This window comes from Tamandua tetradactyla, chromosome 11 (assembly GCF_023851605.1).
Source record: "Tamandua tetradactyla isolate mTamTet1 chromosome 11, mTamTet1.pri, whole genome shotgun sequence".
Classification (NCBI taxonomy): domain Eukaryota; kingdom Metazoa; phylum Chordata; class Mammalia; order Pilosa; family Myrmecophagidae; genus Tamandua; species Tamandua tetradactyla.
The window spans coordinates 80,943,242-80,966,790 of NC_135337.1; the positions used below are offsets into that span (position 1 = coordinate 80,943,242).

The window sequence follows — 23,549 nt, forward strand, 5'->3', positions numbered from 1 at the left end:
AGGATATTCAGTTAAGGTGTGACCCAGCTCATTCAGGATGGGACTTTATCCACTTACTAAGTCCTTTATAAAAGAATGAAATTCAGAAAAGGAGATAGAAAGCCACAGAAAAAGAAGCTGACATTAATGGAACCCAGAAGAGAAGGGAGAGGCGAGAAGATACTGCCACATACCTGCCCACAAGGCAGAGGAGCCAAGGATCACTGGCAGCTGTTTTGGGAAGAAAACACTGCCATGCTGATGCCTTGTTTTGGACATTTTCTCATCTTTAAACCATAAGCTGGTAAATTCCCATCGTTTAAGCCAAGCCATGTCACGATATCTGCTTTAAGCAGCCCAGGAAATTAAAACCATGCAATTGAGTTCATTCATTTTCATGACTGTGTGATCAAAATACCGTTAGGTTATTTACCCATTTGATCTGAGTTTTCCAAGTCTTGGGCTCTAATTTTTCTTAAATGCTGCTACGAACACTCTTGTTCACATGTCTCCATACACATATGTGGACATGTGTGGATTTACCAGGTTGTGGCATTTGGTTATCTTCAAACTCACTTGATCATCCCAAAGTCTTTTTCAAAGTCATTGCACCAGTTTACATTCCCACCGTGAGGTTCTGATAGCCTCCACTGCCTTACATCCTTGCCAACGCTTGTTATTAGCAGACCAGAAATTTTGTTCCCAACCTGTTGGGTCTGTCTTGATATCTCATTGCAGTTTTCATTTCCATTTCTCTGTTTACTAATAAGGTTGAACCCCTTTTCATACATACATTGGTTATTTGGATTTCCTCTTTCATGAATGATCCTATCAAGTGTTGCCCTATTTCAAACTTGCTCCCTAACCTTTCCTTATTGATGTCTACAAATTCTTTACATATTCTGGATATGAGCCTTTTTTATCAGTTACGTGGGTTACAAATATTACTGATATCTTTTGGCCAGCTCTTTTTTTTTTCTTTTTTATCGCTACCAAATTGTTTATAGTGAACGCATCAGGACCACTGAAAAAGGAAAGGTGGAGAAGGGTACATTTTAGATATTTCTTCATCGTTTGCATTGTTACAAAAGATAAGCATATTTTTACAGTTCGAATGACTGCAAATTTCCACAGAATTAAAAAGACAGTTCAAAGTAAATCAAATTGCTTTGACAACTGAATGCAGGGTGGTGCTAGCCTCCTGGATCCAGTCTTTTATTTTTATTTTTCTTATCACCACAATTGACTTTATTTTTCTCCTTTGTGAATTATAACATATTTACAAAAAAAAAAGCAATACATTTCAAAGCACATCACAATTAGTTGTGAACAGATTTCAGAGTTTGGTCTTGGTTACAATTCTACAATTTTAGGTTTTTACTTCTAGCTGCTCTGAGATACTGGAGACTAAAAGAAATATCGATATAATGATCCTGCAATCATATTCGTTTGTTAAACCTGACATTCTCTGTATAACACTATCAACTTTGATCTTTCTCCCACTCTTTAGGGGTGTTTGGGCTATATCCATTCTAACTTTTTCACGTTGGAAAGGGCCGTCAATAATATGAGTTAGGGGACTGGAACTTGTTGATGTTCTGGAGAGGCTGGTCTTTTAGCCAATTCTTAATTCTAATATTAGAATTAGAATATTAATTAGTTCTTAATTAATTAGTTCTTAATTCTAATTTTAGATTAGAATTCTCATACTCTAATATTTTTAATTCTAGGATCATTTTTTCCCTTTACTGTTAGGGCTTTATGCATTCTCTTCCAGAATCCCTTCACCCCCAGGTTATAAAACTATTATCCTATATCATCTTCTAACGCTGAATTGTTTTACCTTGCCCGTTGAGATCTACCGACCTCCTGAAATTGGTTTTGTGCATGGCGTGAAGCATGGGCCTCGTTTTCTCTTTCTCCCATCGTGATCATCTTGGCACCATTTGTGGAAAAGTCTCCCTTTCTGCTCTGCCCTGCCACCTCCACAGTAAATCAGCCCTTGATTCAGGGGCTGGGGGCCTTGGAGCCCCCAAGGGCCCCCAGGTGTCTGTCCATGAGCCTGTCTTAAGGATGCCAGGTGCATGACAAGTCCTGAGTGCGATGCTATGGCACGTGAGGGCAGTTCGGCGGTATGGTCACCAGGTCCCTTCAGTAGGTCACCCAACCATCTCAATACCATGGGAACTCTCGCCCTAATCAATAGCTTCATGAAGAGTTTGCAGACTCTTGGGGGTATCGTTTGCGCCACTGGATGAGCAGGAAGCACTGGCAATCAGGGCACCACCAGCACCCCAGAACTCTACAACTTAAACAGAGAGCCCCAAGGGCTTGGGGCGGGACTGCACAATGCCCACAGAACCTTCCTGCCCTATGCACTCCCATTTGCAGTGGGATTTTGACAAAGGGGCATCGCTCTCTCCACCCCCTGAGCTCAGGAATGGTTTGCACATGCTTTGACCAATGGAATGTGCTGGAAAAGGTCGGGCGTGTTCTGTAGTCCAGGCCCCAAAAGACTCCAAGAAGTCTTGCAGCATCTGCCTTTTCCCCGACATCGCAATGGAGGCAGGAAGCTCCCAGCCAGCCGCAGCCAGCACTGCCTGCCCAGTACAGGAATGGAGCCATCTCGGGCCACCGGGCCCCGCTGCCCGCCCCAAGTACCCGTGGCTGCATAGCTTAGTCCCAGTTAGACCAGCAGTAGGACTGCCCAGCCAACCCATGGGATGATGAAAAGCAAAATGTCTAGTTTCCCTGCCCCTTGACAGTTTATTATGAAAAATTTCAAACGTACAACACATTCTAAATAATTTTATAGTGTGCATCCCAGACTGAACATCTACATTCCATCATGGCTATTTTAGTATCCCTGTCTTATCTCCAACCTTCGGTCCCTTCATCATGCCAGTTTATTTATTTATTTTACTTTTTATGGTATTAATATCTGTACCACTCAAAATTTCAATTTTAGCAACTCTCAAGTGTACTTTAGTTGTATTAACTATAATATTGTGCCACTACTGCCCCATCATCCATCACCACAACTTTTGCATCATTTCAAATAGAAACTGTGCATCCATTTAAGCAACAGCTTCTTCTCTCCCACCTGCCCCACACCCTGTTCCCTTGGTAATCTGGAATCTTCTATCTGCCTCTAGGAAATCTGTTACTTCCGAGTATTTTATGTATGCATGATTATACTATATCTGTCCTTTTGTGTCTGGCTTACTGCACTCAACATGATGTCTTCCAGCCTCATTCATGTTGTCATATGTATCACAACATCCAGTATTACAGCTGAATAATACTCCATTGTGGGCATGTTTATCCGTCACCTGTTGATCGACCCTTGGGTGGCTTCCACCTCTTGGCTCTTTGGAATAACACTGCGATGAGCATTGGTGGACAAATATCTAACCGAAAACTGCTTTCGGTTTTTTTTGCATATATACCCTAGAAGTGGAATTGCCAGGTCACTCATTAATCCAATGTTCAACTTCCTGAGCAACTGCCTCATTGATTTCCACAGCAGCTACACCATTTCAAAGTCTCACGAGCAACATAGAAAAGTCCTTATTTCTCTGCATCCTTGCCAGCATTTGTTTTTGTGTTTTTTTTTGTTTTAAGTAATGGCTGTCCGAGGGGGTGTGAGGTGGTATCTCATTGTGGTTTTGATTTCCCTTCTCCTGATAACCAGTGATTTAAGTATCATTTCATGCATGTATTGGCCATGTGTTCATCTTATTTTTCAATCATTTCCGGGTTGCAAGCATCAGTTTACTGCCTCCCGAATAAGTCAGTGTGAAAACCACCAGCATATCGGTCACCTGAGTTTGATATTTGCTTATTTTATTTTTTTTGAGGTGAAATCTACAGGTAATGACTTGCATGTTTCTGAAAAGGAAACTTCTGTTAAGATCCAGAATGCCCCATTCATCCCCTGGTTGGAGAATAACGGCTCCTAAAGATACCATGTCCTAATCCTGGAACCTGTGACAGTCCCATCCCGTGGCAAAAGGAACTTTGCAGACGGGATTAAGTGAAGGGCCTTGAGATGGGGGATTCTCCTGGATTATCTGGGGGGTGGGGGCTCAATGTCATCAGAAATGTCCTTTTCAGAGAAAGACTCCAAGGTCAGCATCAGAGAAGAGGACGTGATGACGGAGGCAGAGATTGGAAAGTGATGGGTGGCCACAAGCCAAGAAATGCGGGTGGCTTCTAGAAGCTAGAAAATGCAAAGGGCATTCTCTTCCAGGACCCCCAGAAGGAAGGGATGTCCTGTTGACAGCTTGGCTGTAGCCCAGTGAGGTCCTTGCTTCTGATCTCCAGAACGTAACATAATAAATCTGTGCTGTTTTAAGCCCCTAACTTGGTGGCAATTTGTTTCAGTATCCTTAGGAAGCTGACAGACAACCCCAGAAATGTCCCCCCCCCCAGGTGACACATCTATGTCTCAAGGCGGTTGCTGTGTGGTAACAGGTATCTAACTGAAACAATGACTATTTATGTAAATAAGCACACGGTGTCTGGGATTATTACAAAGATGCAAGAACAAAGCCACTTCTTTGTCATCAGTGGGAGGTGTTCACCTGGGGCAGGTGCATGAACTACGTGCCTTTAGCCACGAATTACAGGAAATCAGACTTAACTTGCTTAAAACTGTAAAGACGTTTATTAGCTCATAGAACAGAAAGCCCCAGGCTAGTTCGGCTTGCAGGTATGGTATGATCAGGGTGTTTCAGCCCAGTTACGCAGACCCAGACTCCTTCCATCCCTCTGCTCTAACCCTAACCTTCAGGCCCCCTCCTCCTTCTCATGCACAGAACCCCTTCCTGAATTTCCCGCCCTGGCAGACTTTCATCACATTGGCAAGGTTTGTTTGCCCATCCATTCCCGAACCAAGCAACGGGCGAGGCACTAGCTCTCACCACTTTAGTGACTGTCATCTTGGATCTTAGTTTCGAATCAGCAGTTATTTTAGGCACTGTTGATACAAATATCATGGTCTGTATTTATATTTTATGTTAACAGATTAAGAAAATAAGAAATGAAACAGGTTATAATCAAGATCTTCAGGGACTTCTATGGCTTATCTATTAAATTATAGTTGGAGTGAGAAACTAAGGATTTAATTAGGCATATGATAGAGCAGGGGTCTGCAAACTTTTTCCATAAAGGACCAGACAGCAAACATTTTCTGCGCTGCAGGCTCTGTGTTTCTCTGTTGCAATTACTGAACTCTGCTGCTCTATGGTAGAGGCAGCCAGAGGTACATGCAAATAAATGGCTGTGGCTGTGTACCAATAAAACTTTATTTACAACCATAGGTGGAGGGCCATATTTGGCTCATGGGCAGGCCATAATTTGCCAAGGGGGACAATGTTAGAATTACATTGGAAATAGCAGAATGAAGTTACGATTTAAAAAATATACTTTTTTGAGTCCATCAGTGAAGGAGCCTCCGAAAGGTTTTCTGCCAAAAACTCATGTTTGATAATTGGAGAGCTCTCCCAACAGTTAAACTCTTCTCTACCTGAAGAGTTCCCCATAACTGGGTCTGTACTCATGGACAAGGAAGGTGCAATGTGGCATATGTTTGCTCAGTGTGGCATATGTTGAGCCAGGAGGCTTAAAATTCTGGGTGGGAGTGGGTTGTAAGGGTAGTTCAGTGGTAGACTTCTCACCTACCATGCAGGAGATCCGGGTTCGATTCCCAGTTCATTCACCTCCCAAAACATAAAAACAAATGGTGCTGCAATAATAGGATACTCACATGGAAAAATAACGAATGACCCTGCGATACAGCATACAAAAAAAAAAGAAGGTCCAGGTGGCACATCTAGGGGAGCCCCTTATCAACGAACATTAGAGTTAACTAAAACAACTCTAGACTGTGAATGCACATGGATGCATAAGGATTCTCAAAACTGATGAACGAGGATTTCCTTTCTTTGTCCAGGAGCTAGTACTATCTCTGAACCTGATTTTATTCGGATGAAAAAAAAAGTTTTCATTTCTGTTTGTCCTTTTTCAGCACTCCTGTCCCAAAAGAGTGATATCCTCTTATCATATTACATATATTCATGAAGATTCCAACTCTATAAGATGGGTCTATTCTTTGTATGACACAAAGACAACAAAGTAATATGCCAAAGTGCTAATACTGGTAAAATTTGGAGGGTGGATGAGAGATGATATTAATTTTTATTTTCCTATATATTTCCTATCTTTTCCAAGTTTTGTTTTATTTTTCTCTTTCGTTTTAATTACAGAAGTTGTAGGTTTACAGCTGTCCATAAAATCCTGAGTTTCCATATAGCACCCTATTATTAATACCTTATATTAGTGTGCTAATATTTTTCATATATTACTTTCAGAATTAAAAAAATTTTTTTTGCATCCCCTCTCCCAGGCTGAACCTCCCAGGCTGCATCCCCAGATGAAGGGACCCTGTTGTGGGCCCTCCTGGCTTCCTGTCCCTCAGTTTTTTGACATTTGGTCACTGATGCCCTTGGACGTGCTTTGATTGTGCTTAGTGGTTTGGGGGGTTTCCAGCTCTGCCCACGCTGCCCAGCGAGCCCTGGCCCAGCAGAGGCCCCATCTACCTGCTGGGTCCCCAATGCACGGACGCCCCCTCGCCAGGGGCCCCAGTTTGCCCCCTCTGTACTAGGGGGTCCCCTACACTGGAGGAGTAGAATACCTGGGGCTAAGGTCTGGGTCCGGGATCCAGGTCTGGGGTTTGGAGCCTGGGGTGCAGGGACTAGAATGTGGGGTCGAGATTTAGAGTCGGGGTCTGGAGTTAGGGATCTAGGGACGAGACGCCCGGGAGAGGTATCTGAGTCTGGGTCCGGCCCTCCCCTCCCCACCCCTCCCCTTTCCGCTCGTCTCCCCTCCCCCTCCTCTCTCCCCTCCCCGCTCTCCCCTCTCCCCTCTCCCCTCCCGGGTCCCTCCTCTCCCCTCCCCCTCCCCCTCCCCCTTCCCTGCCCCCTCCCCCTCCCCCCTCCTTCTCCCCCCTCCCGGCCCCGCCCTCCCCCCGCGGCGCCGCACCGACAAGATGGCGGCGGGTGGGAGCGGCGGGCGCGCGTCGTGCCCGCCGGGGGTCGCCGGCTCCGGCGCGGGGGGCGGCCCGGGGCCCAGCGCCAACGCGGCCGCCCCGGCCCCCGGCAACGCAGCTGCCGCCGCCGCCGCCGCCTCCGCCGCCGCCCCCGGCTCGGGCCCCGCCGCCCCCGGCGCGCCGCCCCCCGTGCCGGGCCCCGGGCCGAGCGCGCAGGCCGCGGCGGGCTGCGGGGAGCGGGCGGCCGAGGAGGCGGCGGGGCCCGGGCCGGGGGCGGCGGGGCCGGGGGCGCTGCTCCGCGAACCCGCGTACAACTGGCAGGCCACCAAGCCCACGGTGAAGGAACGCTTCGCCTTCCTCTTCAACAACGACGTGCTCTGCGACGTGCACTTCCTGGTGGGCAAGGGCCTCGGCGCGCAGCGCGTCCCCGCGCACAGGTGGGCCTGCCGTCCCCGACCCCCGCCGACCCCGGCCCCCGGGCCCCTCACGCCCGGGCTCGTCCGGATTCGGATCCCTGGGCCCCAGCACTCGCAGGCCCCCCGTCCCCGGCCGGGGACCCTGGGTGCCGCCACCCACCTTCCACTCCCCCCACCCTCGAGACCCCCGGGGCCCCCGCTCCCGTTAGAGGCGCTTGCCCCAGCGACCCCTGGAAGCCAATCACACGAGCCCTCCAGGGATCCCTGGGATCTACGACCGGAGATTCCTACCCGGGACCCCCTGCCCTTGATTGATCGGTGGGCCCCGCCCCCAACTGCGCCCCTGGTCCGAACACGCACACCCCCCCTACCCCAGCCTCTTGGCTACCCACCCACCCCCAACCCAGACCTCTGGCCTTAGAAACCCACCCCCCCCCACCCCCCCCACCCCCCCCCCCGCCCATCTCCTCAGCCTGGGCTCAGGAACCTGGCACCACCACCCCCAACCACCACCATTTGCTCCTGGTTCAGGGGGCTCTACCTTGCTCTTCTTCCCTCAATTTGCCCTAGAGGGATCTCTTCTTCCAAGCCTCTGCCCCTTCCGTGCACCGTGAGCTCAAGTGCAGCAGCACCCCTGTTCCCCTCCCCTCCCCGACCTGTAGTCACCGGCCATCCCCAGGCCTCCTTTCTGGAAGGAGGGGTTGCTCCAGCCTTCTTCTCTGCCACCCCCCTGCAGAGTGCAGCCCCCAGACTCCAGGGTTCTTCCCATCCTGGGTGACATGCAGCTCTTACTGAACTTGTGTCTTTGAGACCCTTTGTTTCCGGCTTGCTCTTGGCTTTTTCTGCCGGTCGTGGTCCTCCCTGTTTGGGTCTCTGGGGATTGGTGGCCGTGTCCCTTGGCCCGTGCTTGTCTCTGCATTCCAGCCCTTTCCTTCTCCATCCAGGGGGCCTGGCCTCTGCTGCTGCCCCCCAAGCTTGGAATGGGAGGCCTTGGGGGTGGGCAGCCTGTGAACCCTCTCTACCCCTTGCCCCCCTGCGCCTCGGCCTGCCCATGGGGTTCCTCAGTTGCCGCCTGGCACCATGGGGTCTTGAAAGATGTTCCTTCTTTCCCATCACCTCCCTTGAAACATGCTGGAATAAGTAAAGCGAAGTTGGCAGCCCCCTCTCCCTCCCAGCTCACGGTCAGCTCTTTGGGGTGGAGTGGGCCATTTGGGGATCTGGGTTTTCTGTTGGAAGGGGCTGGTGGAACCCTGTCACTGTGAGTTTTGGAAGTACTGGACTTTGGGCGTGTGTCTGGTTCCTGGAGTGTCTGTTTGCATGTTGACCAAGGGGGACCAAGGATCCCCTGAGCAAAGAAGGAGGCAGGTGGGGGTTAAGTGAGGATGGGGTAGCTAATGACGATTTCCGGGCATGTGGGGGGCTCTCCAGGTTGCCCAGGAGTGGTAGTGGTCTGACCTTCTCCAGGGGTAGCCGCCTGAGCAGATGATACCGAGTGGGCAGCATGGGGAGCTTCAGAGTCAGGGGTGTGCAGGCCAACTGGAAGGAGCTGGGCAAGTGGGAGCCACAGCAAGGCTGGAGCCAGAGGAGCAGGGGGGCGGGGCGCAGCTTGTGGAGTGGTATTCAAGGGCTCTCAGAGGTGCTTGGGAAGGTTGACCGAAGGGGGAAGTGGAATGGTGCAGTTTTTCTTTGGGACAAGGTATGTCCCATGGCTCCCTGAGAAAGTGGCTTGGCAGATGAGGGAGAGTGGGGAATGGGGGCGGTGGGCTGTAATGTTGGGGTCTCCTGACTTCTGACTTAAGTGTGTGCAGGCAAGGACAAGCTGGGGTGGGGGTTAAGTGTTCCCTGGGGCACGTGGTGCTAGGGGGGTCTGATATCCCTGGCGGGGTGATGTATCAGCATTTGGGTTGGGAAAGTGGCGTTGCGCCCGGAGCAGGTGTGATCTGGGGTTTGCAGCATGTGGGGCTCCATGAGTTGAGCAAGTGACTGGAGAAGGGGGGCCCTGGAACCATTTCTCAGTAATGCCAGTGAGGGGCCTCCTGGAAAGTGGGGTCTCAGGGCACAGGGACGGGTGGGTCCTTCAGTGCTGGGCAGGGCAGAGGCGTCAGAGTTGTAATGCTTCCTGGGGATGGGGGGCAGGCCGTGAGGTGTACCCACATATAGGGCTTGAAGGCCATGGTCCTGGGGCAAGCTGGGCACCGGGGCTGCAGGTTTGTTTTGGTTTAAGATGGGGTGGGGGTGAGTATCTAAATGCCATGTCGGTGAAGCCTGTCCTCTCTGGCAATAGTAGCTGCAGCGACTTGCCCTGAGCTCGCGTGTTGGACGTGTCTGCCGCCCCCCAGAAGCGCCCAGAGGCCCTGCCACTGGAGCCCCGACTGTACGCTCGCACTTCTCCTTTCTTTCCAGGCCTCAGGTTGTAATTCCACTCATGCTCTTGACACTTTACCTGCGTGGGTGGCGCAGGCCATTGCTGGGCCAGGAGTGGCTGCGTGGCCTGGGCGGGTACCCACTGGGCCTCAGTGTTTATACCTGTGAGATGGGGCGGATGGGACACCTGGGTTAGCTGGAGATTAAAGGCCCTGGCAGCACATGCAAGGCCGCAGACAGGCTTAACGCTGGTTGACCTGAAGAAGAAAGTAAATCCTGGGGAGTCCACTCCAGAGAAAGTGACGGCCTTTCATTGCAGGAGAATCCCAAGTGTAAGGTGTAGAGACGCACCAGCCCGAGGTGAACTCTGGCTGGACTGGGCTGGGTGTGGGCACTGGCTTCAGGAGAGCAGAGCAGACAGGGGACAATGGTAACTTGAACGTGGGAAAGCTGAGCGGGTCCATCCAGGGGTCAAGGTCAGGTCACCAGTAATGTCATGTGGGTGTCAGGTGCCCCAGGCCAGGATGGGAGGAGCAGGGCACAGTTACCTCCACATTGTGGATTGAATGGAGCCCCTGCCACAAGCCCTGGAACCTGTAAGTGGGCCCTTCTCTGTCTCCATTACTTTGCCTTTCTAGTTATTTCATATGAGAAATTACACACTATTTGTCCTTTTGTGTCTGGCTCATTTCACTTAATACAATATCTTCAAGATTCATCCGTGTTGTAGTAGCGTGGACCAGCCCTTCACTTCTTTTTACAGCTGGACAGTGTGCCATTGTCTGGATGAACCGTATTTTGTTTCTCCAACTACCTGTTGATGGACCCTTGGGTTGCTTCCACTTTTTGGTCATTGTGAATCATGCAGCGATAGATGTTGGGGTAGAAATATCTGAGTCCCTGCTTTCAGCTCTGTGGGGCATATACCTTGGATGGGCAGTATATCTTCATTCTGTAATTATATATATATATATATGGTAGTTCTTTATGAGAATCTGCTAATTATTTTCCACAGCGGAGCCACCATTTTACATTTTCAGGGTTCTTTGATAGGAGCCATGCTTCTGGGGTGAGGTAGCTCATGGTTTTAGTTCGCCTTTCCCTGATGGCTAATGAGGTGAGCATCTATCTGTTCATGTGCTTTTTTTTTTGGCCATTTGTAGATCTTTGTTGGAGAAATGGCAATCAGTTCCTTGTCCCATTGTTTAATTAGGTTGTTTGTCTTTGTTGTTGAGTTGTAGGGGTTCTTTATATGTTCTGGATGTTAAGTCCTTATTAGATTGGGGGTTTCCAGATATTTTCTCCTATGGTGGTTTTTTCACTTCCTTTCTTTTTAATGTTTTATTTTGAAATACTTTCAAACGTACAGGACACTTAAAAAAAATGTGCAACCCTCGTAGTCAACTCCAAAGTACCCTCTCCCTGCCCAAATACCTAGATCCACCAGTGTTAACATTTTGCCATATTTGCTGAATCTATCTGTCCACCTGCCTGTCAGTCCATCTAGGTAGCTGTCTGAGGTTGTACACATGATGCTCCTTGAACACTTAATGATTCCATGTACATTTCTTAAGACCGAGGCTATTCACTAGTGAAACCACTGAAGTGCAGTTATCAAATTCAAGAAATTTAACATCAGTCTAAGGCTTACAGTCTACATTTCAGTTTTTTCACCTGTCCTGTTATTGGGAATTGAATCATGTCCCCACAAGAGACATGTTCTCAACTACTCAACTACTGGTCCTGTGAATCCATTTGTAAGTTGGACCCTTGAAGATGTTATTGCTTAAGGTGCTCACACTGAATGAGGGTGGCCTTAATCCACTAAGCCGAAGTCCTCATCAGGAATGGAAATTGGAGACAGAAAGAGAAGCCACAGGGATTAGCTGCAAGCTAGAAGTTGGCTGAATCTGGAAGAGAGAGGGAGGATGCTGCCATGACCATTACTAGGTGACGGAAATGCCAAGCACTAGGGACGCCCAGCAGCCCGGAACCCAACAGTCCTCAGGGAGAAAGCATCGCCTTGCTGACACCTTGATTTTGGAGTTCTCCTATCCACAACACTGTGGGCCAATAAATTCCTGTAGTTTTAGCAAATCCATTGTTGGTATTTCTTTTAGGTATTTGTTTCATTTGGCTAAGGAACAAGATGGTTTTTAGTACCAGGAAGTGGGGTGCTGCTATTGCAAATACCAAAAATGTGGAAACAGCTTGGGAGTTGGGTGATGGGTGGAGATGGATGGATCTGAAGAGGCCCAGATGGCTTTGAAGAATACAGGTGGAATATGGAAGCTAAAGCTACTTCTGTTGGGGTACTTACATCCTGTTGTTCAGGAAGAGTGCGGCACCCCAGTGCTGGAGAGGGTGGGCCCTGCACCCCAGTGTTGGGGGCTTGGGAGGGGAGGAGTGCTGCTTTGTCAGGCCCAGAGGAAAAAAACCTTGATTCATAGATGACTCTCAGACCTTGAAATCTAATGGAGTGTGCCTTCTGGGTTTCAGAGTTGTTTGGGACTTGTGGTGCCTGTTTTCATTCCAGTTTCTCCCTTCTGAACTGGGAATGTCTGACCTCCACCTGTCCCACCATTGTACATTGAAAGCAGGTCCATCAGATGGGCTTTTTGCCCCAGGAAGGACCAAACTCATAGCTGGTTTTGATGAGACTCTGTACTTAGCATTGTTCTAAGATGGCATCAGGCTTCAGGGACATTGTGGTAGGGTGAATGTACTTTGAATGTGGGAAGAATGTGTCTTTTTGGGATCCAGAGGATGGACTGTGGGGATTTACTAATTTACCCCCACAAAAGACATGCCCAGGTCCCAATTCCTGGCCCTGTGGGTGGGAACCCTTTTATAAATAGGTCCTTTGAAGGGGTTGTTCGTTAAAGTGGGCACAGACTGAATGGATTGGATCTTTTTTTTTTTTTAATTTTTTAATTTTTAAGAAAAAAATTACAGGAAACACAAACATTCCCAATATGTGATCATTCCATTCTACATATATAATCAGTAATTCACAATATCATCACATAGCTGCAGATTCATCATCATGATCATTTATTAGAACATCTGCATCAATTCAGAAAAAGAAACAAAAAGACAACAGAAAAATAAAACGAAAGCAGAAAAAAAAAACCGTACACACCATACCCCTTACTCCTCCCTTTCATTGATCACTAGCATTTCAAACTAAATTTATTTTAACATTTGTTCCCCCTATTATTTATTTTTATTCCGTATGTTCTACTCATCTGTAGACAAGGTAGATAAAAGGAGCATCAGACACAAGGTTTTCACAATCACACAGTCACTGTGAAAGCTACACCATTATACAATCATCATCAAGAAACATGGCTACTGGAACACAGCTCTACATTTTCAGGCAGTTCCCTCCAGCCTCTCCATTACATCTTGAATAACAAGATGATATCTACTTGATGCATAGGAATAACGTCCAGGATAACCTCTCGACTCTGTTTGGAATCTCTCAGCCATTGACACTTTGTTTCATTTCACTCTTCCCCCTTTTGGTCTAGAGGATTTTTTCAATCCCTTGATGCTGGGTCTCAGCTCATTCTAGGGTTTTTCTCAATCCCTGGATGCTGAGTCCCAGCTCATTCTCAGATTTCTGTCCCACGTTGCCAGGAAGGTCCACAACCCTGGGAGTCATGTCCCACGTAGACAAAGGGGGAGGGTGGTGAGTTTGCTTGTCATGTTGGCTGGAGAGAGAGGCCACATCTGAGCAACAAAAGAGGCTCTCTTGGGGGTGACTCTTAGGCCTAAATTTTAAGTAGACTTGACCTATCCTTTGTGAGGTTAAGTTTCATATGAACAAACCCCGAGACTGGGGGCTCAGCCTATAGCTTTGGTTGTCCACACTGTTTGTGAGAATATCAAGAATTCAACTTGGGGAGGTTGAATTTTCCCCCGTTCTCACCATTCCCCAAAGGGGACTTTGCAAATACTTTTCCGCTCACTGATCAAATCACTCGGGGATTCATCGGGGCATCACTCTGGACAAACCAACGAAATCTCATGTCTTACCCAAGGTTCCATGTACTTATGTTGTTCAACCAAGCTATCTACATAAGTTATATTAGGAAATGCACTAGTCAAAATATAAATTTTGTACCAAATAAACATTTTTTTGCTTTAGTTTCACACCTAAGTTGAAATTTTAAAATATTAATTACCATCTATTTTCAGCACCCTGCAGTAATGACATTCCTTTGTTCTTCCTCATGCAAAAACATTTTTTAAATTTGTACATTTAGTCACTGTCATTATATACTCTAGGCAACCCTAGATTATACCATCTCAATCTTTGTCATCTATCTTTCTTTCTGATTTCATTTGTGCCCCCAGCCCTCCTCCCTCTATCATTCTCACATGCAGCTTCATTCAGTGTTTTAACATAATTGTATTACAGTTAAGTAGTGTTGTGCTGTCCATTTCTGAGTTTTTATATTCAGTCCAGTTGCACAATCTATCCCCTTCAGCTCCAATTACCCAATATCTTACCCTATTTCTATCTCCTGATGGTCTCTGTTACCAATGAAATTCTCCAAGTTTATTTACTAGTGTCAGTTCATATCAGTGAGACCATACAGTATTTGTCCTTTTGTTTCTGGCTAATCTCACTCAGCATAATGTCCTTAAGGTTCACCTATGTTGTTACATACTTCATAACTGTATTCTGTCTTACAGCTGCATAATATTCCATCGTATGTTTATACCACAGTTTGTTTAGCCACCTGTCGGTTGATGGACATTTTGGCTGTTTCCATCTCTTGGTAATTGTAAATAATGCTGCTGTAAACATTGGCGTGCAAATGTCTGTTTGTGTCCTTGCCCTCATGTCCTTTGAGTAGAGACAGCATATAGATGGGTCTCGTTCCCTAATCCATTCTGCCAGTCCATGTCCCCCAACTGGAAGCTTAATCCATCAACATCAGTGTTCTTACTGCCTGGGCTTTTTGCCTTTTGGCTTTTATATGTCCTAATTTTCCTTCTTTTTACCTTTACTCATGGTCTTCCTTTCTACACTCTTCTCCACACCTCTCTCTTCTGCCTTCATATCTGTCTCTAGTGCCCCCTTTACTATTTCTTGCAGAGCTGGTCTCTTGGTCACGAATTCTCTCAGTGATTTTTTTGTCTGAAAATGTTTTAATTTCTCCCTCATTTTTGAAGGAAAATTTTGCTGGATATAGAATTCTTGTTGGCAGTTTTTCTCTTTTAATAATTTAAATATATCATCCCACTGTCTTGTCGCCTCCCTGGTTTCTGCTGAGAAATCTATGCATAGTCTAATTGGGCTTCCCTTGTATGTGATGGATTGCTTTTCTCTTGCTACTTTCAAGATTCTCTCTTTCTCTTTGATCTCTGACATATTGATTAGTAAATGTCTTGGAGTACTTCTATTTGGATCTGTTCTCTTTGGGGTACAGTGTACTTCTTGGATCTGTAATTTTAAGTCTTTCATAAGAGTTGGGAAATTTTCAGTGATAATTTCTTCCATTAGTTTTTCTCCTCCTTTTCCCTTCTCTTCTCCTTCTGGGACACCCACAACACGTATATTTGTGCGCTTTATATTGTCCTTCAATTCCCTGAGTCCCTGCTCATATTTTTCCATTTTTTCCCTATATTTTCTGTTTCTTGTCGGATTTCAGATGTTCTGTCCTCCAGTTCACTAATCCTATGGTCTGTCTCTCAGAATGGAAATTGTAGGTTTCCATTGTTTTTTTTAATCTCCTCTACTATGCCTTTCATTCCCATAAGTTCTGTGGTTTGTTTTTTCAAACTTTCGATTTCTTCTTTTTGTTCATTCCTTGTCTTCTTTATATCCTCCCTCAATTCATTGATTTGGTTTTTGATGAGGTTTTCCATATCTGTTCGTATATTCTGAATTAATTGTTTCAGCTCCTGTAGCTCATTTGATTTGTGGTTTGTTTCTTTGACTGGGCCATATCTTCAATTTTCCTAGTGTGATTTGCTATTTTTTGCTGGTGTCTAGGCATTTAATTACCTTAATTAGTTTATTCTGGAAATTGCTTGCACTTCTTTTACCTAGGGTTTTCTTGGTGGATGAATTTTTTGTCTATTTGTTCTTTGACATTCAGTTCAGCTTTATCTGGACCTCTAGCTTAGTTTTTGTTTAACAGAGGAGAATTTTTCAGTTCTTGTTTTCTTGTTTCTTGCCCTGCTTGTATGGTGCCTCCCCCCACACATACACTTAGGAGGGTCTACTTAGATATTATAGACCCCAACTGGATTTTCCCAGACCAAACTGGCCTCCTATCAGGAGGAAAGAGTCACCTGTGTCAGTTTTCCCTGAGGGTGAGATCCAGCAGGTTGAAAGACTTTCCTGTGAAGTCTGTGGGCTCTGTTTTTCATATCCTGCCCAGTATGTAGCGCTTGTCTGCCTGCAGGTCCCACCAGCATAAGATGATGTGGTACCTTTAACTTTGGAAGACTCTCCCTGCTAGGGGCATGGTGAAGACAGAGGAGAGGTTGTAGTCTGGTTTTAATGGCTTCAAATTACCAAGCCCTGGTGTCTGAATTCCTTGAGAGAGAGATTCTACCTGAGTTGGGCTTCACCCCTCCCCTGGAGAAGGCAAAGGCTCCAGACAAGCTCTCAAACAACCTTGTTTCTGCCTATGTCTGAGGCAGTTGCAGCCTGAGAAGTCCTACCACTGAGTCCAGAGGCATTCAAGCCTTTGTAGAAACACAGCCACAAAAACCTCTGTTTCCTTTTTTTTTTTCTTTTTCCGTCAGCCCTGCCTGCTTGGCTCCAGGGCAAAAATCAGTGAACTCTGCTTTGACCAGGTTCACCTGAGCTGGGGACCTAATTTTAGTAGTCAAAACTTGTTAATTAATTCCACAATTGTCCTTTAGTTGGGCTCAGTAAAGTCTCTTTCCTTTCCCCTCTGGGAAGCAGCCTGTGGGGGAGGGGCGCCGGCCACCACGGCTTGGGGAACTCACGGTTCTGGGGGACTCGCAGCTGGTCCAGCTGGTCCAGACTGGGGTACGCTGTGTGTCCAGTCACTGACGTGGCCCAGGAGTTGTTCTGTACCGTTTCTGGTTATTTAGTAGTTTTTCTGGAGGATGAACTAAAATGTGCACATTGTTATGCCACCATCTTGGCCCGGAAGTTCTCAATGGATTGGATCTTAACCCAATGTGGCTGAAGTCCTTAGACAGAGGAAATTGGACACAGAAGCCACAGGAGCAGCCAGATGCTGAAAGTCAACAGAACCGAGAATGTTCTAGTTGTGTTGGAATCACACAACATCTATTCCTTTGTGTCTGGCTTATTTCACTCAATAGGATGCCTTCAGAGTCCGTCCATGTTGTCACAGGTATCAGAACTATGGCCCACTTCATGGCTGAATGATGAATAATACTCCATTCTGTGGATGGGCCACAGTTTGTTTCTCCATTCATTTATAGATGTTTGGGTTGCTTCCACTATTTGGCCATGATGAGTAACAGATGTGCAAAGATCTGTCCAAGTCATATGATATTCTACAACTTTCTGTTCAAGGCTTACTATTTCTTTACAACCTCTCCAGAACTTATTATTTTCCTTATTCCCGCCCCCCATGTTCTCCTCACCTCTGCTCTATGATCATTGGTGGTTTTTTTTTTAAATCAGATTTCATTGAGATAAATTTATATACCATAATAACAGCCATTGTAGTTGGTGAGATGCTTTCTTGATTTGCATTTCTCCAGTGGCTGATGATGTTGAGCATCTTTTCATGTGCTTCTTGGCCTTCTGTTTATCTTTGGAGAAATGGCTATTCAAGTTCTTGGCCCATTTTTTTTTTATTGTATAGTGTAACATATATACAAAGCAAAGAAATAAAAAAGCAATTGTTTTCACAGAACTCTTCAAAAAGTGGTTACAGGGCATATCCCAGAGTTTGTCATGGACTACCATACCATCCTCTCATTTTTTCCTTCTAGCTGCTCCATAATTTAGGAGGCTAGAGGGCTTAAATACTTTTTTATCATCCCAATCGACTTTTTTTCCTTCTTTTTTTGTGAACAATAAAATATATACAAACAAGCTATAAATTTCAAAGCACAGCATCACAATTAGTTGTAGAACATATTTCAGACTTTGACATAGGTTACAGTTTCACAATTTTAGGTTTTACTTCTAGTTGCCTAAAATATTGGACACTAAATGAGATATCAATTTAATGGTTCAGCATTCATATTAATTTGTTAAGTCCTAGCTTCTATGTATAATTCCATCATCACCTTTGATCTTTTCATACCTCTGTGGGGTTGTTTGGGCTATGGCAATTCTAAATTTTTGATATTGGAAGGGTCTGTCACTAATATGGGGTAGGGTGATGAAACTATCTGATGTTCTGGAGAGGCTGGCCTAGGTTTCAGGACTTATCTGGACCAGGGACCCATCTGGAGGCTGTAGGTTTCTGGAAAGTTACTCTAGTGCATGGAACCCTTGTGGAATCTATATTACCCTAGGTGTTCTTTAGGATTGGCTGGAATGGAGGTTGGCAGGTTATGATAGGTAGCAATGTCTACCTGAAGCTTGCATAAGAGCAACCTCCAGAGTAGCCTCTTGACTCTGTTTGAACTCTCTCAGCCATTGATACTTTATTAGTTACACTTTTTTTCCCCCTTTTGGTCAGGATGAAATTGTTGATCCCACGGTGCCAGGGCCAAATTCATCCCTAGGGGTCATTTCCCACATTGCTAGGGAGACTTGCACTCCTGGATGTCATGTCCCACGTAGAGGGGAGGGCAGTGATTTCATTTGCAGAGTTGGGCTTAGAGAGTGAGACCACATCTGAGCAACAACAGAGGTCCTCCAGAAGTAACTCTTAGGCATTCCTATAGGTAGTCTAAGCTTCTCCGCTACCTACATAAGCTTCACAAGAGCAAGCCTCATGATCAAGGGCATGGCCTATTGATTTGGGTGTCCCTAAATTTTGACACAGTATCATGGGATTCCCTTATGGTAAGGTTTAATATTTCCATATTTTTCTCTCATCCGTCAGGGGACTTTGCTAATACTTTTTGATTATCTGCTTAATATACTCTAGGATGTATCCAGGCATTACAATATTCTATACAGGATTATAGAATCCTCTTTTATTTATTTATGTATTTATTTTTTAAATAAAAAAACCCCAAATAAACGCATACATTCCTATTCTGATAATTTCTTTCTACATATATAATCAGTAATTCACAATATCACCACATGGTTACATATTCATCATCATGATCATTTCTTAGAACATTTGCATCAATTCAGAAAAAGAAATAAAAAGACAACAGAAAAAGAAAACAAAAACAGAAAAAAAATATATATATATATACCATACCCCTTACCCTTCCTTTTCATTGATCACTAGCATTTCAAACTAAATTTATTTTAGCATTTAGGACCTCTTTCTTATTCTAGGCTCCTTGTGTTTCAGTTGTTCAAATGAGCTATACAGATAAGTTATATTATGCCCTACAGAAAATTTCAGTTCCAGACCAAATAACCTTTCTTCCATTGGTCTCAAAAGGTATGTGAGGTTCTAAAATATAGACACTGTCTTCCTTACCCGTATATTCTGAATTACTATAACCCCAACCTGTTCGGCTTCATTCTTATCTCTAAATATCAGGTCATATATATAAAACAGCCTCTCAAAATCCAGAAATAATCACTACTCTGGACTTTTAATGTGTCTGCTCTAGAAACTTACAATCTAGGCCCCTGTTTTCTTATAAGCATTTTCTAAAGGTGACCATACCATTCTTGTTCTTTTGTTTCTGGCGTATTTTGTCTCACCAAATGTCCCACATGTTCATCACATCATTGCATGCCTCACGACTTTGTTCCTTTTTGTAGCAGCCCAACCTCCGTTCATGAGTACACACCATCGTTTGCCAGTCTACTTCTCCGTCGGTGCATCCCGCAGCCACCTGCATTCATCGGGCATCATGTAGAGGGCCCAAAGTCCACAGTCTACCAATGTTCTCAATTTTAGACAATTTTATTGTTCCCAAGAGAAAGAAAACCAATAAACACACCCTCACCAAATAGGAAATCTAAACCTCCTCTTAACTCTTGTCCCTCACCCCATTATTTACCTCTGCTGTTGCTGTGATATTGCTGATGGTTTCCTTTTGAACATAGCTCATAGCATGCAATAGCAATTTTCCCCCTGCAACCTGGACTTAAACACTCTTTCTACAAGAATCCTATCTTTGAAGTAATTCTTGTGAGAACTAATTCATATTTCTAGTGTTTATCAGTTGGACACATAGGTCTATACAACCCATTTTAATCTTGTTCATCTTCAACATGGTTATATTACTTCTAGACCCACTAGAGAACCACCTTCACCCCTATCCCCTTCCATTGGAGTTCAACCTCATTAACTAATGAGGTTCACCCATCTCTGGCTTCTATGTATTTCTAAATTGCCTATACTCTGTATTATAAGCCTTTGATTATACATTTATGCTGGTCATAAAAGTGGAATCATACAACATCTATCCTTTTGTGTCTGGCTAATTTCACTCAGCGTTATGTCCTCAAGGCTCATCTATCTTGTCATGTGCTTCAGAACATGTCATTTTGTCTTACTGCTGCATAATATTCCATCGTATGTGTATACCACATCTTGTTAATCCACTCGTCTGTTGATGGGCATTTGGTTTGTTTCCATCATTTGATGATTGTGAATAATGCAGCTGTGAACATCGGTGTGCAAATGTCTGCTTGTGTTATTGCTTTCAGCTCTTCTGGGTATATACCAAGTAGTGCTATTGCTGGGTCATAGGGCAACTCGATATTTAGTTTCCTAAGAAACTGCCAAACAGTCTTCCATAGTGGCTGCACCATTATATATTCCCACCAGTAGTGCATAAGTGTCCCAGTTTTTCCACATCCTCTCCAACATTTATAGTTTCCTGTTTGTTTAATAGCAGCCATTCTTAGAGGTGTGACATGGTATCTCATTGTAGTCTTGATCTGCATTTCCCTTATAGCCAGTGAAAATGAGCATGTCTTCATGTCCTTTTGAGCCATCATATTTGCTCTTCAGACAAATGCCTATTCATATGTTTAGCCCATTTTATAATTGGGTTGTTTTTTTGTTGTTCAGTTTTTTTTATTTCTTTGTATATATAGGAAGCCAAACCTTTGTCTGATATGTAATTTCCAAATATTTTCTCCCATTGAATTGGCTGCCTCTTCACTTTTTAAAAAAATTTTTATTAATAAAATCAATCAACATGCAACATCTTAACGTATGAACATTCCATACTTGGTGTGCAATCAGTGGCTCACAATATCATCACATAGTTATTTATCACCGTGATCATTTCTCAGAACATTTACATCACTCCAGAAAAAAAAATAAAGAAGAAAAAAAGAACAAACCCATACATACCATACCCCTTCCCCTCCCTCTCATTGAACACTAGTATTTCCCTCTACTCAATTTATTTTAGCCTTTGTTCCCCCTATTATTTATTTATTTTAAAACTTTTTAATTGTATAATATAACATATATACAAAGCAAAGAAATAAAAAAGCAATAGTTTTCAAAGCACTTTTTTTCATTTGGTAAGTGTCAGTTTAATTTTAGTACGAAACACTAAAGCAACCCATTTTCCAAATAATTTCCATCCAACCAGCAATATATGAATAGCTCCGCATCCTTATCAACGTTTCACTGTCAGTCATTTTGACGTGGCTGTTATAGTGGCCTGTGGTGTTCTCTTGTGATTTTAGTTTTGTGTGTTTTTTTAAACTTATTAATAAAATCAGCATACAACATGAATATTCTTAACGTATGAACATTCCATACTTGGTGTGCAATCAGTGGTTTACCGTATCATCATGTAGTTTATATTCACCACCATGATCATTTCTCAGAACATTTGCATCACTCCAGAAACAGAAGTAAAACGAAAAAACTCATTCATACCGTACCCCTTCCCCTCCCTCTCATTGACCCCTAGTATTTCCCTCTACCCAATTTATTTTAACATTTGTTCCTCCTATTATTTATTTATTTTTAATCTAATTTTTTTTACTTACCGTCTATACCGTAGATAAAGGAGCATCAGAACAAGGTTTTCACAGTCACACAGTCACTTGCGAAAGCTATGTCATTCTACAATCATATTAAAGAAACATGGCTGGGCAGGCCACGGTGACTCAGTAGCAGAGTTCTCGCCTGTCATACGGGTAACCTGTATTCATTTTCTGTGCCTGACCATGTACATATATATATATTATATGTATATATATATACATAATATATATAATATATATATTATATATATAATATTATATATATAAAACAAAAAGAAACATGGCTACTGGAACACAGCTTTACATTTTCAGGCGCTTCCTTCCAGCCTCTCCATTACACCTTAACTAAAAAGGTGATGTCTATGTAATGCGTAAGAATAACCTCCAGGATAACCTTTCGACTCTATTTGAAACTGTGAGCCACTGACACTTTATTTTGTCTCATTTCTCTCTTCCTCTTTCAGTCCAGAAGGTTTTCTCACTCCTTTGATGCTGAGTTCCAGCTCCTTCTAGCATTTCTGTCCCATGCTGCCAGGGAAGTTTACACCCCTGGGAGTCATGTCCCACGTAGAGTGGGAGAGGGCAATGAGTTTGCTTGCCATGTTGGCTGAGAGATAGGCCATATCTGAGCAACAAAAGAGGTTCTCTGGGGGTGACTCTTAGGCCTAATTTTAAGGAGGCTTAGCCTATCATTTGTGGGGATATGTATTATATGAACAAACCTCAAGATTGAGGGTTCGGCCTATTGATTTTGTTGTCCTCACTGCTTGCAAGAATATCAGGCCTTCTCCATATGGGAGAAGTTGAATTTTTGCTCTTTCTCACCATTCCCCCAAGGGGGCTTTGCAAATAACTTTCTTTTTTTTTTGTCCACATGGGCAGACACCGGAAATCAAACCCAGGTCTCCGGCATGGCAGGTGAGAATTCTGCCACTGCACCACCATTGCCCGCCCCTGCAAATGCTTTTTTATTCACTGTTCAAATCACTCTGGAATTTATCAGGGCATCACCCTGAACAAACCTACAAAATTTCATGTCCTACTCAAGGTTCCGTGTACTTATAGTGTTCAGTAATGCGTAAGAATAACCTCCAGGATAACCTTTCGACTCTATTTGAAACTGTGAGCCACTGACACTTTATTTTGTCTCATTTCTCTCTTCCTCTTTCAGTCCAGAAGGTTTTCTCACTCCTTTGATGCTGAGTTCCAGCTCCTTCTAGCATTTCTGTCCATGCTAGTTATATTAGAAAATAACTGTCCATACAAGTTATATTAGAAAATTCTCTAGTCAAAATATAAATTTTGTACCTAATAAACATGTTTTGCTTTACTCTCACACATAAGTTAATGTTTTAAAATACGAATTAACATTTATTTTCAGCACCTTGCAATATTGACATTCCTTTGTTTTTCCTCATATAAAAACATTTTTTAATTTGTACATTTAATCACTATCCTTGTACACTCTAGGCATTCCTAGATTATACCTGTTGCACAATTTGTATCCCTTCAGCTCTAATTACCCAGTATCTACTCTGTTTCTATCTCCTGACAGTCTCTGTTCTTAACTGAAATCCTCCAAGTTCCTCCAGTGAGACCCTACAGTATTTGTCCTTTTGTTTCTGGCTAATCTCACTTGGCATAACGTCTTCAAGGTCCA

General features: G+C 44.4%; 1 protein-coding gene across 1 annotated transcript in view; it reads left to right on the forward strand.

Annotated features, from left to right (window-relative positions):
• The first annotated feature begins 7,030 nt into the window (after window positions 1-7,030).
• BTBD2 (BTB domain containing 2) overlaps window positions 7,031-23,549 on the forward strand; it is a 54,224-nt gene continuing 37,705 nt past the window's right edge. The window contains exon 1 of the mRNA XM_077121268.1: window positions 7,031-7,467. Coding sequence (XP_076977383.1) covers window positions 7,031-7,467 — 437 coding nt within the window. The remainder of the gene's footprint in view (window positions 7,468-23,549) is intronic.